Source organism: Bombyx mori, chromosome 12, assembly GCF_030269925.1.
Source record: "Bombyx mori chromosome 12, ASM3026992v2".
Taxonomy (NCBI): domain Eukaryota; kingdom Metazoa; phylum Arthropoda; class Insecta; order Lepidoptera; family Bombycidae; genus Bombyx; species Bombyx mori.
The window spans coordinates 11,618,312-11,632,574 of NC_085118.1; the positions used below are offsets into that span (position 1 = coordinate 11,618,312).

The window sequence follows — 14,263 nt, forward strand, 5'->3', positions numbered from 1 at the left end:
TCTAGTAACCTCGAAGGGGTTATACTAGATTCACAGAACTAGTAGGTGAGCTCACGGGGCTCTAACCTAACGACGTTGCTAACACTAACCCTAGCAAGAGCAGTGCTTCGCAGAATCTACCACCTGATCGGAAACGCGACCCCCTGAGAAGATCTGGCGAGAAACTCAGTGGGCTACGTCTATGGGTTAATTTACTCGCAAGCGACGGGTTTGACGAGAACGGTGACCGGAATTTTCCGTGAAATGGTCGTAAAGCAATCCATTTCGCTACCTATTTATAAGATTAATTTTTTCAGTGGGGCGTAATACCAATTCGGTTGTGGTTGTATGCGCAGAGTAGCTGCCTTTGGACTGCTAGGCTTCCTCTGAGGCGCTCGGACAGTTGTCAGTAAGACCACATCTGTTGTCAGAGCCCACGCTAGCCGACCCAACTTGGGGAAGCTGAAAAAGCTTTGGGAAGACGAGATATCCTTTTATCACAAAATCCCTTCGACGAAGACTTCACGCGAGTATAAATAAGGATGTTCAATAAAACAAAACGTATTTTTAAATATTGTATTTATGATAAATAAAGGCAAGTAACAAAACCAGATAAGTACCTAAAATAAGTAATTCCGTAAATTAATTATTGAAAATTCCAATAAACACAACAAATCATCAATTAGAGAACGCGATATATATATACTTAGATATTTTTTACTAATTAAGAACAAAATTCACTCAATTGTTAACTTCTTTATATCAAGATCATAAATAATTTAGGCACATAGTGTGGTCCTAACTAAATACTAACATTCTATTACATAACAAGCTTCGCACATTAACATTATTACCCAAGTACCTACATAACTTGTTTATGATACATTACTATTCACATTGTGTATTAATAACAGACAAACACATCACGGTTGTGTCAACTATTGTAAAATTATGAACAATAAAATGCAGATTTTGTTCACAATAACGACATTACCTAAATAAATCGACTTAAAACTATTTTGTAAGTACGTATATACTAAAAGTTTAAAAATCTCGGATGTGACATTTTCATTAAGTTATTATTTAAAGCAAATGAGCAATAAAATTTAATAACCAATCGTATTTCTTCACCCTTAAGTACCAGTATTTTAAGTAAGTGTCAACTGTTGTATTATTACAGATTTTTACATAGGCAGTGTGGTGGTAACTTCGAAGTATTTTCTCAAAGCACAATTTGATAATTTATTAAGTTAAAACGTTAATAAATATGTTAATGACAACAGTTCGATAACGAATTATTCATTTTATTCGTTTATTTTACGTATAAAGGATACCGCACTTCGATCCTAAATTAGGAACACAAAAGTCGAAATCACAAAAATGGTAAACAATAGATTAGAATGGCCGCGGCTGGATTTAAAGTGAGGTTTCCTATGAAACGACCGATTGCGCAAAAACTCAACAAAAACATATTATGTACTGCTAAAATTTACTCAAAATTATTTATCAAACCACGTTTTTTTTTATTGCTTAGATGGGTGGACGAGCTCACAGCCCACCTGGTGTTAAGTGGTTACTGGAGCCCATAGACATCCACGACGTAAATGCGCCACCCACCTTGAGATATAAGTTCTAAGGTCTCAAGTATAGTTACAACGGCTGCCCCACCCTTCAAACTGAAACGCATTACTGCTTCACGGCAGAAATAGGCGGGGTGGTGGTACCCACCCGCTAGGACTCACAAGAGGTCCTACCACCTGTAAATGTCTGTCTGAAAGATCAATTACCCTAATTCAGAAACTTGATATGTAATGAAGTTATCTTGAACGAAGACAGACATTTCACATTGTGCAAGCAATGATCCCGAACGTGACAATTTTTATTTAGCTTTGCATTGCGCGCAGTGCGAATACCATTGTTAAATTAATTATTTCCTGCGACATGTCTTCTTATGAAACGCCCACATATATACCTTTTTACCGCAATTTTTTTTCATATTTATGAGCAAAATCAACTTGTAGTAAGTAAGGCGCTTAATTGGATTTACAACATGTTACATGGATAAACATGTTACAACAACAATGTTCTAGTACACTTCTATCAAAGTAATATTTATTCAAATAGCTACAGTGTATTAACACATACAAATATTATAAATTTATAAAATACATTTTGCATGAAAATTTATAATTACTAAGGGGCGGTGTAGGATTACAAGATGTTTTATTATACCTAGGTCTAAGAGACAAAATTACATAATTAAGTGCAATAAATACTGTTGGTAGAGAAAAAAAAGATATATTAATATGAATAAATGCGATGTTAAAGTACTTAAAAAAATCCAGTGATTATGACATTAGTTAAACAGTTTTCAGAACGTCCTTTAGGGTTTAAATTTATCGAAATATAATATATGTAATATAATAAACATTCTGCTGTTCTACATAATATATGTAATATATTATATTTCGTTGAATTTCATTTAGTAAAATTCAAAAGTTCAAAATTACTTTCACTTCAAGACACACCCTCGAATATGATGATGTGCGATTTTTAATTTTGATGATGTGCAAAATTTAATTTTAAAAATAACGGTTCGTCAGCGGTTAAGTCTACTGATAATTTTATTTGTAATGCGGCAATATCTCATTTTTTGGGAACTATTGGTTTAATTCTTCTGAATATTTTCTCTCAGACAAGTTTTTAAGATTTATTAGCTTTATTATTAAATTAGATAGTGAAAGGTTACATTGATACATTATGCTGCCACAGATATTGTCCATGCTAGAAATATAAACAGCCGCCTTGGAATGGAATCTTCTCGCCTATTAATGAATAAACGCAATATAAATATAAAAGACACCTTTTGATTGATAAAAGTTGAAAAGGTAGGTAGTGTATTTGTAACATAGACGGTGAAAATTTGCAACGGACCATTTAAAAAAAAGCAGTGGAAAATCACAGGCACTCGCTTATTTACAAAATTTTGCAACATACAGGTAACACATATCTACAGCTATGTTACAAGATCAGACAAAATATTTGTCTGATGACTATTATTTAAAAATGGAAATAAATAACCAGTTTGAATTAACGATTGAAGATTTCTATGATTTATTAATAGTTTGACATTTTCCACAGATAAAAATGATAATTGGCAGTAGTTTGGTAGGTATTTGAAAAAATTGTTATGTTTTGAGTAGTTGCGCAAATCTAAAAACAATCGTAATACTTAGAATTAATAAACTAAATCATAATACAATGTAAAACTTAGTGAATGTATATTTATAAACAAATATTGTAACCCTGTCTTTGAAAATCTTAAATTAAGTACAGTGTTGATGGCAATGTGATGTCGGTTCAATAAACACTAATAACATACAAAACTTTTTAAGTCGAATGTTGCAATTGACTAAAACGTATCAGCTCTTTAAATTTCTACATTTTTATAAAAAAAGTCGATGAATTTTTCTTCATATCAGTATTTTTAACAAACAGATCATATTTTTTATTCGAGTTTACGATGACTTATTAAGAATTCGAGGTTTACGAGGTACCTTAATAAACAGTGTACAGGTACCGTCAACAAAATCGACGTATTTTTATACAAATGTGAAAATTTGAAAGTATTCTAAATCAATATACATAGTTGTTTTTTTTGGAGTTTACTTCTTAAGAATCGATTTACATATATAGGCCCGGGGTATGAAAATTATGGGGACCAAAATCGTACTAGAGAGTATAGCATGTCACACGAAATGCGTTATGCGCCTGATTGGCTCCTGATTGGCCAATCAGGAGCCAACGCGCGGCCGCGTTATCGCAGGTGACGCCGGGCTGCTGCGCCGGCAGTCCGCCACAAAGCCTCGTACTGATCGCGCGTTTCTCTCATTATTGTATTTTCATATATTTGTTAGTCGTTTGTTTTGTGTCTCGTTAATTTGTTAATAATCTGTAGTGTATCGTGTTGTCGTAATATAGAACTATTTCTCGTATTGTTTCGTTTAATTTACCGACATCGTTTTGCTTGTGGCCGGACGCCGTTCGGGTTCGATTCCTGAACGTATCAACTGTTAGTGGGTTGATACCCGAATATAACCCGCTACAAATCATTTATTAATAAAGCTTATTAAATATAAACAATTCCTTCTATCAGTGAATGGACAACTTATATATTAATTGTAAAAGTGAATTATATAGACTTACTTAATTACCGCATCCACGTGTTCCGCAACTCCCGGATCATTCTCACTAGAATACGTACCTTCCATATTTTACTGTATTCAACTGACACAAATTTATATTTATATCCAGTAAACTCCAGTCGTGCGTCGGAGCGGACACACACACTTTTTTTTTTACATTTTCAAGGTTTACGTGACATTTCACGTTTTAGTGTTTAGCGATGCCAAAACCGATCATATGAATCGATAGTCAGCTGTTTCTATCGGAATGACGGATCGTCAAACTGTTAATCGGAATGTGTATTTTTTTTTTTTTTTTTTTTTTTTTTTATTGCCCTTGTAGACAGACGAGCATACGGCCCACCTGATGGTGAGTGGTTACCGTCGCCCATGGACTTCAGCAATGCCAGGGGCAGAGCCAAGCCGCTGCCTACCGCTTAATACTCTCCACAAGCCTCGTTTGAAGAAGGACATGTCATAGCGCTCGGGAAACACCGTGGAGGGGAGCTCATTCCATAGCCGGATGGTACGTGGCAAAAAAGACCTCTGGAAACGCACTGTGGATGACCGCAGTGGCTCCAGGTAGTATGGATGAACTCTACTCCGGTGGCGGGCGGTGCGATGGTAAAAACGAGATGCCGGTATCATCTCGAACAATTCCTCAGAGCACTCCCCATGGAACATACGGTACAAAATACAGAGGGAACCGAAGTCCCTCCGCAGACCCAGAGGTTCCAAACGATCCGTGAGACCGGGATTATCGACAATCCGAACGGCCCTCCTCTGTATGGAGTCAAATGGAAGAAGCTGGTATTTGGGAGCCCCGGCCCAGAGATGGGAGCAGTACTCCACGCGAGGCCGGACTTGTGCTTTATAAAGCAAAAGCCTTTGTCCAGGCGTGAAGTACCGCTTCGCTCTGTTGAGGACTCCCAGCATTTTGGACGCCAACTTGGCTTTGCCTTCCAAATGACTCCGAAACTGGACATCGCTCGAAATGTCGACCCCAAGTATCCCAATACTCTCGGAAGGTTGCAGGGATACTCCTTGGAATTGCGGCGCCATGACAAAGGGGTCCTTCTTCGCAGTGAACGCGCAAACTTGTGTCTTTAACGGGTTGAATTGAACCAAGTTCAATTCACCCCATTTGGAGACTCGCCCCAGAGAGTTCTCCACTTCAGACACAAGTTTTGATCGTCTCTCTTGCACCACGCTCCGAGAGAGACTCTGATGGCCGATATATCGCGCATCCCCCGTGCTGTCATCCGCATAGCAATGCATGCCATCAATAGACAGCATGTCATTGATATACAGGATGAAAAGCGTGGGGGAGAGCACCGAACCTTGTGGAACGCCAGCGTTAATGGTCATGGTATCAGAACAGTCACCGTCTACAACGACCGTGATGCTCCGCCCATCCAAAAAGCTAGCGATCCACTTGCAGAGACCCTCGGGGATTCCGTAAGATGGTAGCTTCGACAGAAGTGCCCTATGCCAGACCCTGTCGAAGGCCTTCGCAATATCAAGGCTCACAGCAAGAGCCTCGCCCTTGCTCTCCAAGGCTTCAGCCCACCTGTGAGTAAGGTATACAAGAAGATCGCCAGCTGAGCGACCGTGACGGAAACCGTACTGTCGGTCACTGATCAGCTGGCGATCCTCCAGATACTTCAGGAGTTGTATATTAATTATTCGCTCCATCACCTTGGAAAGCAAGGAAGTTATCGCGATAGGCCTGTAGCTCGATGGGTCCGACCGGTCACCCTTCTTGGGGATAGGGTGGACGTGGGCAGTCTTCCATGAAGACGGAACCCTGTTAGCGCAATAAGAGAGGCGATACAAACGCGTTAGCGCAGGCGTCAGCTCAGGGGCGCACGTTTTCAGAACCACTGCAGGGATGCCGTCTGGCCCGCTCGACTTATGGACGTCCAGGAGTCGGAGTTCCCGCCTGACTGCACACTGTGTAAAGCAGATCTCCGGCAGGGAACTATCACACCGGAGGATGTTCGGTGGTGTGGCACCCCCGTCGTCCACAGTCGAGTTCGAGGCGAAGAGTTTGACCAGAAGGTCAGCCTTCTCTTTCGCACTATGGGCCAGACTGTCATCGGACTTGCGTAGTGGTGGGAGACTAGACCTGCAAAAGTTACCTTCTGCAGCTTTGGCGAGCGACCAAAAAGCACGGCTCCCAGAGGGATAGCTCTTCAGTCGCTCGCCAATTCTAGCAACGTGCTCCGATTTCGCCCTGGCAATAACCTTCTTGTAGGACCTGGAAGCGGCGTTATATTTCCGCCTTTCCTCTGAGATGTTAGGATCCCGACGTCTCCTAGCATCATCCCATGCAACGTATGCGGACCGCTTGAGGTGTGCAGCATCCCTGCTGGCATTGTTATACCAGGGTCTGCCGCGACCCCCAACGGGCACTTCAGAGGAGGGAATAAACAATTCCATCCCCTGGAGCACCACGTCTTTAAGACGGTCCGCACAGACGTCAGGATCAGCAGAGGAAAAGCAGAACCGCCCCCATGGGTAGGATGCGTAAAACTCACGCAATCCATCCCAATCTGCTGACAAATACTGCCAAACTCTTCGATACCTGGTCGTCGTTCGACGACTAGGACGAGAGAGTGGTGTGGCAGCACGGATAAGGCAGTGATCAGACGATCCAAGTGGAGCGTCGACCACCACACTGTATCCGGCTGGATCGGTGGTCAGCAGAAGGTCCAACAGAGAAGGCTCGTGCCCCTCAATATCTGGGACACGGGTGGGCTGTGTCACCAGCTGGGAGAGGCCGTAGGCCAAGGCGAAATCGTAGGCAGCCCGACCCGGGAGGTCAGTGGTTCTGGACCCCAACCACTATCGCACGGGGCACGCCGTCCTCAGGACGTCGGCTAATCAACTGTCCCTTAAGTAAATGGCCATGGAAATTCATTATCTCAAATAATCTGTTCAGTTTAAAACTTTAACAACTTACCGGGATCGGTTTATTAGCATAAGATTTCGACCAAATATGTTCGTCAGTTAAACGTAGCTGTCACTGAGTATTATCCTGTTGTTCGAAACGTACAATTGACATAAGTAGTTTTTTATACGCTTATAACACTTAAAGAGGTTATCAAGATTTTCTTGAAGTGGAAACACTTAGTTAACTATTCCGGCATCTTTAGCCATGGAGTAGAAAATGGAGTTTTTATCGTTAAGTAGTTGTTGAGGGGCCGCATATTCTACGAGCTGCCCGCGGTCGAGCACCATCACTTTGGTGGAGTCCATGATGGTGTTGAGGCGGTGCGCGATAGTGAGCACCGTGCACGACGCGAACTCCGAGCGGATCGTCTTCTGGATGAGGTCGTCAGTCTCGAGGTCGACGGCCGCGGTGGCCTCGTCCAGCACCAGCAGCGGCGTCTTGCGTAGCAGCGCGCGCGCCAGGCACACGAGCTGGCGCTGTCCCACCGACAGGTTCTCGCCGCCCTCCGCCACCTCGTGCCGCAGCCCGGCCGGCAGCCCCTGCACGAAGGCACGGAGGTGGGCGTGTTCCAGCGCGCGCCAGATCTCCTCGTCGCTGTACGCCTCGAACGGGTCCAGGTTGGAGCGCAGCGTGCCCGAGAACAGGATCGGCTCCTGCGGGATGATGGTGATGCGCGACCGCAGCTGGTGTAGCCCGAGGGTCGCGATGTCGACGCCGTCGATCAGGATGCGTCCGGCGGCTGCCTCCACGATCCTGAGAACCGTACCGTAACGGATCAGATGCAGATCGCACAGGTAGACTGCGATCAGGCCCTTGTGTGGTCGAGTAAGATAGAGAGAGAGAGAGAGAGAGGGAGATCTCACCTGAAGAGCCCGAGCGTGAGAGTAGACTTGCCGGCGCCGGTGCGTCCCACGATGCCGAGCTTGTCGCGCGGCGCCACCGTGCACGTGACGTCACGCAGCGCCGGCTCGCCGGGGCGGTACTCCAGCGTCAGCTGCTCCAGCTGTAGCGCTCCCGTCTCGGGCCACGTTGCGCCGGGCCCTTTCTCCAAGTTCCACGCGGCCTCCTAAATGTTAAGTTTTATTAATACACGTTATTTTTTTATTAGTATATTTTTTATGTTCTTTATAGTTCATTAGTTTGACTTATATAAGTTACTGCTCGCCGCAATCTGCAATTTTTGCTCATTGCTATTTGTCATTATCGTTGCAAACTCAGGCTCCTTTAAGTCTTAGACTAAATGAATGCTCTGAAATCTCTTTACAGTAATGCTGGTCCACTGGCACATTATAATGTCTTGAGTTTCAATTTCAAAAATGGATTCTGTTTTGACGCCATCCGAAACATCCTCTCAAGGTAAAGGCGCGTCCGGGCTCTTCGATTGTTTTCAAACAAATAACTAAATTTCTCTGAACTAGAAATTTGATAGTTGTCAGATCGGTACGTACCTGTTCGGTTTCCGCGTACTCTTTTATCCTTTCGACGGCGACAATATTCGTTTCAACTTCAGAGGTCATTCTGACCAACCAATTGAGTGTTTGAGTGATCTGTTCGGGAAAAGTAAATACGTTTATAAGTAAGAATTTTGGATTTTTTGGCGGGAACGCGAGGAGTGAAGTTGTGTGATTTGTTTTATTTTGTCTATTTAGTATTTCTTTAGGTTTAAATGTGTAATAACGGTGTTTTATTGCACGGTGCTTAGTATCTGTGAAAGTGCACAAATATGGGAAAATGAAACAAAGCCGCTGAACGTAACTTCTCGGGATGATTACTTTTTGGAGTACGCTGAAAAGATTTCAGTAAATGACCACGGATTTACTGAGATTATATTTCATCCCATATCATCTCATCTCATTTCATTTAATTTCACTAGGTTTTTTTTTTATTGCTTAGATGGGTGGACGGGCTCACAGCCCACCTGGTCTTAAGTGGTTACTAGAGCCCATAGACATCTACAACGTAAATGCGCCACCCACCTTGAGATATAAGTTCTAAGGGTCTCAAGTTCAAAGGGTCTTAAGTTTTCTTCGTTTTTTATTATTCATAAACTGTAAATAATTAAAACGGTGAATTATAAAAATCTTATTACTTGACAGTGGCTAATGCAAAAACCGTGCCGAAGCCAAAAAAATAAAGTAGAAGAAGAAGTAAGAATGTTATCAAATTATTTATGGACATACAGTGACGGATTTAAGCTTGATTCTGCCCTAGGTCCTGTTTATCGCGCTGCCCTTAGTGTTACAATAAAATTTACCAAAATTTGTAATGTCCAATGTTTTTTTTGTATTTAAAATAACATTATAATATATTATTTTAAATTAATCTGGACTCATTGTCAAAGGTCTGATTGACTGTCTTTCCTTTTTTTCGTCTCTGAGGTTTTGGTATTTCAAAATATTTTGCCACCCCTCAAATCATTCCGTCTTAAGGCCTCACGGGCATAGGCATAAATTCATCACCGTGGACATATGAAAATTCATTACCTGTAGCGCATAGCTGATCGAGAGTCCTACAATACCCGGATAGATAGAGTTTCTACCGAGCACCGCGAACACAGCCGCGCTGAATATAATGAAGTTTCCAATCATTTCCAGACGGATGGCCAGCCACCGATTCGCGATGCAGCTCGGGTAATAGCACGACTGATTGTGATCCACTCGACTTTCGCTTTCTTCAATAAATCTAAAATTATTATTGTATTGGATTGTAATTGATTTTCTATATACATGTGGGGTTTTATATTAAGGGTGGGCCGGTGAAACGGTTGATCACTTCACACAAACTTGATTATTTATTACGTCTTAATCTATGTAACTAAAATATAAACGTCTTGCTTCTTCAGAGTTACACCGCGTCCGGCAACTACCGTCCTCTCAGTTAAAAAATTAAACTCAGTGTTCCGAATTCATTCGCCGTCTTTCTTACTTCCTAACACGACATCTCCTATCTCTCTCACTCAGTCATGCTCCAAATATCTGTCATCCATTCATACCGTTCCGTTCCGTTCTTATATACATATATATAAATCAATTGCCACATGTACATATGTATGGGCATCATTCGAGAAGGTCTCAACGGATTTCGTTGATATCTTCAGTTCTATTCGCCATTGTCAGAACAAGGCTTGAACGAAGAAAATTCATTGGATTTTATAAAACTATCGTGAACGGGCTTCACACAAATAATGCGGTATATTAGACGTAATTATTTTTCATACCTATCAGTTACACCGTAGGCTCGTATTGTGGACGCCCCGGTGATACTCTCGCCGAAATGCGAATAGATGGGCGATCGCGATATCGACTCCAGCCGTTTGAGTTGCCGGGACGTCGCCACGTAGAACCTCTGGATCACGTAGTAGATCAGACCCACCGGGACCACGATCACTAAGAATAAGGGCGTCGACACGCTTATCACGAACAGCGTTCCCAGTACCTATATACGAGACGAAAAATCAAATTAATTTTACAATATTTTATTCGATTAGCTGACAAAAAAATTAAAAACGACGAATCGTTTGGGATCAGTTTACAAATGTAACCATTTGAACATATAATATGTACGTATAAGGAACCATTAAAATAATTTAATTCGAAACTTTGAAAAGAAAATAAAGCAAAAAAAAAAACGAATAGCAACAAATACAGTGCAGCAGTATTAGTGTACGTTGTGATTGTTTTATTAGATTTTGATAATGATCTCCTGAAGCTATGGCTCCGGTATGATATTGAATGTGAAATGGCGAATGTTTCGATATGTATCCAATCGATTGACCAGACGAATCGATAATGATGACAGCACAAATGACATCGCGCAAAACATATTAAACGAACGGAACGACAAGGAATATACACATCGACAGGTGAAAGGCTATTGGGTTTAAGCAACATTTTTGCAACTTTACAGGCGAGTCATTTAGAAGTTTAAAATTTGGAAAAAAATGTCATAACAAAAAAAAAACTCCTTCAACTATTTGAATGGAGTAAATTTAACACTAAACATACCATAACGGGTCAAATGACCCATTTTGAACTTTTGCATTGAAAATGCACGTATCATCTTATTCACTTTGCGCATTTGACTTCATGACTTTTTCTTACCAATACAATAATTGTACGATTTTTTTTTGTTTATTTTGAGTACTACTTGTATACCGTTATCTACCCGCTATGGTAGAAATAGGTACCAGTAAGTGTTGGTATGATTAGTGTTAATTGAAGTTCAGATGCAAATACCAAATTAAACGCAGCATTAACTACAAAGATAAATGTCGCGTATTAAGCGAAATGTCGCTTAAACCGATTAGCCTTCCACCCTTCGATATACACGTATGTCCGTTTACCTCGAACGTGCAATATATCACGTCTGAAGCCTCCGACGGTAGCGAAGTGTCCAAAACGTCAACGTCTTTACCGAATCTAGACAGTATCCTGCCAATAGGCGTGACTTCGAAGAATTGCAACGGCGTCTTTAACACATTGTCCAGTAACAGTTCGTGGATGACCTTCGCAGCTCGCCAGCACGCCAAGTATGGCATTAGATCCGCGAAAAATGACGCTATTGCTGCAAAAACACCCGCGGCACGTTAAATGACTTGACCTGCGCCGTTGTGCCTACACTGTGCCCGATAATAATGAATACATCGTTTCTCAAACTAACCACTACGTCTACTGGTCTCTGTGAAGGCGGAGTGTCAAAGAGTGCAGAGCAAGCCAAGTGGGTGAGAATACATAGCTAAATGAAGTATAATGTTGTGGCTAATTACATGCACAATACTTCACTAAGGGTGTGCATAAAGTCTTCGCAGCGTGACCTAGAAGCGTTAGCGTGTACTATAGATAGGGTAACTTAGCGTATATAAGGAATATGTAATGTACTTAATATCTAAAATACAGAACTTATTTTTAATTTGCATATTAATATTTATAAACTGATCCCTTGATTTAATGAAAATTACTATTTTTATTTTCTTTGAATTTAAATATCATAAATTGTTCAATTTAAATTTGAAGAATAAATTAATTCGTTTGAAATGACTAAGATGATTTAATTATTTGTAGTTTTACAAAAGCAAACAATCGGAAGCGCATTTAACGCTTACAATACAAAAAAGCGTTATGCGGAAACATCAACATTCGGGGTGAGTAGTCTCTGTCCTGGTCGTACCGAGAAGAAGCAGGACGTCCAGCCCCGCAGCGTCATGGGCAGCGTGTTGTCGAGCACGTCAACGTCCTTGCTGAAGCGGTTGAGCACGCGGCCGACGGGCGTGCAGTCGAAGAAGCCGATGGACGGCGCCCGCAGCACGCCGGCCAGCAGAGTCGCGTGGAGGGCGCGCGCCGCCGCCAGCGTGCCCAGGTATAGCGCCAGCGACGACACCGACACCGACAGCACTGGGCGCCACACACACGTCACGCTCACCAATACCCCCCCCCCAACCCACCCCGCGCACATCACTCTACCGCTGCCTTTCCCAAAGTGGGCGACAACGCCCCCTTGTAGGCGCTGCAGGTCTAAAGGGGGGCGTTGTGTAGATGCTTGGGAGGCGATTTGAAATTTCATCTACGAGCACTCTTAGACATCGACTGAGCTATGGCTACAGTGGTATTTTTTATTTATTTTTATTGCTTAGATGGGTGGACGAGCTCACAGCCCACCTGGTGTTAAGTGGTTACTGGAGCCCATAGACATCCACAGGATAAATACGCCACCCACCCTGAGATACAAGTTCTAAGGTCTCAAGTATCGTTACAGTTACGTAGGTGTAAAAAAGGGGGCGCTAAAAAGTAATTTATTCTCAAAGTGGACAGTCGACAAAATAAGTTTGGAACCCCTGCACCACTACTGCGTTGTAGTCTCCCCACGAAATTTGTACTTTTGTACCAAATATCGAAAACAGTTCGCGTGACGATTTAATTTAATCGTGTTATTATGTGAGAACTCGGTGTGAGACCCATTTTGAAACTTAACTACTATAATAGATACGTAGAATTTTTTATGGATGCGGTAGAGGTATTGGCCATTTCAAATATTATTTCTGTACACATAGATTAATTGAACAGGAGAGAGCGCAGGAGTGGCGTTTCGATGCATGCGTGTCTTTGTTGATAGTTTAAAATAAAAAGATCACTATGTACCTACTATTGCAAAAATCACTTTCTTAATTACCATTTCTGTTCATGATCGTTCTCAAATGAAAGTAAGTGAAATCTGCATAAAGTAATTTCTAGCTACCAATCTATTTAAAAGTACAATTAATTGAAATTTAATAAAATCACACCATGCATATTATTGTTGGATTTAAACCATGCAATTATTGGTAAGTAAAAATGTTATTAAAAAGAAAATAGTATGAAGCTATAGTCAATTTACATAAATAAAACATTGCAAAAATGTATTCATTATTATACACTGACACCAAGTTAAAGTTCTTTTTATATTTACAAACCAAGTATTAAATATAAATTATATAATATTAAATAATACATTATATGTTAGAAAACGTCAAATATTATACATAATTTACACTGATCTAATATCACCAAGATTCCAATCCGTATATTATTGTAATTCTAACGATAATACTTGTGTTATGTTTAATCTGGAAATGTTTTGTATAAATAATTCCGAAATAAGTAGATTTTTTTGTTTTATTTATGTTTTCTGTAAAATATCTAACATTATCAAAAAGTTTCATTCATATTTTACCAATTTATTTACACAGAACTGAGCAAATCACAGTGTAGATTGATTGAACAACAGAATTGAGTTAAAATGTAGATGTTAATACAGTTTTTGTTTTTATCAAAAGGTTAGATATCCGAACTCCAAAATAATTATGAATCCATTGAGTAATTACTAGGTTAGAAACATTATAAATGTATGGTTTTTTGGTATTGCAGTTGCATACGAAGGAATATTCACGATAAATATATAGGAAACACGTATATTGTCGTTTTGTAATTATATTACTAAAAAAAAACAAATCCCTAATAAATTGAAAAATGAACTTATAGTGAACGAGTCTTTCAATAATTGACAATTCATTTAATTCCGTGATGCCGATATAACAGAACAGATATGCCTAAAATTATTAAAATAATATTTAATTTATATTATTATACGATTCCCAATAGAACTCATTAAT

General features: G+C 40.7%; 1 protein-coding gene across 5 annotated transcripts in view; it reads right to left on the reverse strand.

Moving 5' to 3' along the window:
• Nucleotides 1–541: 541 nt before the first annotated feature.
• Nucleotides 542–14,263, reverse strand: part of LOC101746706 (multidrug resistance-associated protein 1) — a 46,840-nt gene continuing 33,118 nt past the window's right edge. For 3 of the 5 annotated variants that reach the window (XM_062671538.1, XM_062671537.1, XM_062671539.1), the window contains exons 20-25: nt 12,286–12,509; nt 10,337–10,554; nt 9,603–9,801; nt 8,568–8,666; nt 7,983–8,185; nt 542–7,872 (exon numbers count right to left, since the gene is read on the reverse strand). In XM_062671538.1, coding sequence (XP_062527522.1) covers nt 7,296–7,872; nt 7,983–8,185; nt 8,568–8,666; nt 9,603–9,801; nt 10,337–10,554; nt 12,286–12,509 — 1,520 coding nt within the window. In that variant the 3' untranslated portion in view covers nt 542–7,295. Of the gene's footprint in view, nt 7,873–7,982; nt 8,186–8,567; nt 8,667–9,602; nt 9,802–10,336; nt 10,555–11,461; nt 11,696–12,285; nt 12,510–14,263 lie in introns of all 5 variants that reach the window. The other 2 variants (XM_062671541.1, XM_062671540.1) reach the window with 2 other exon arrangements.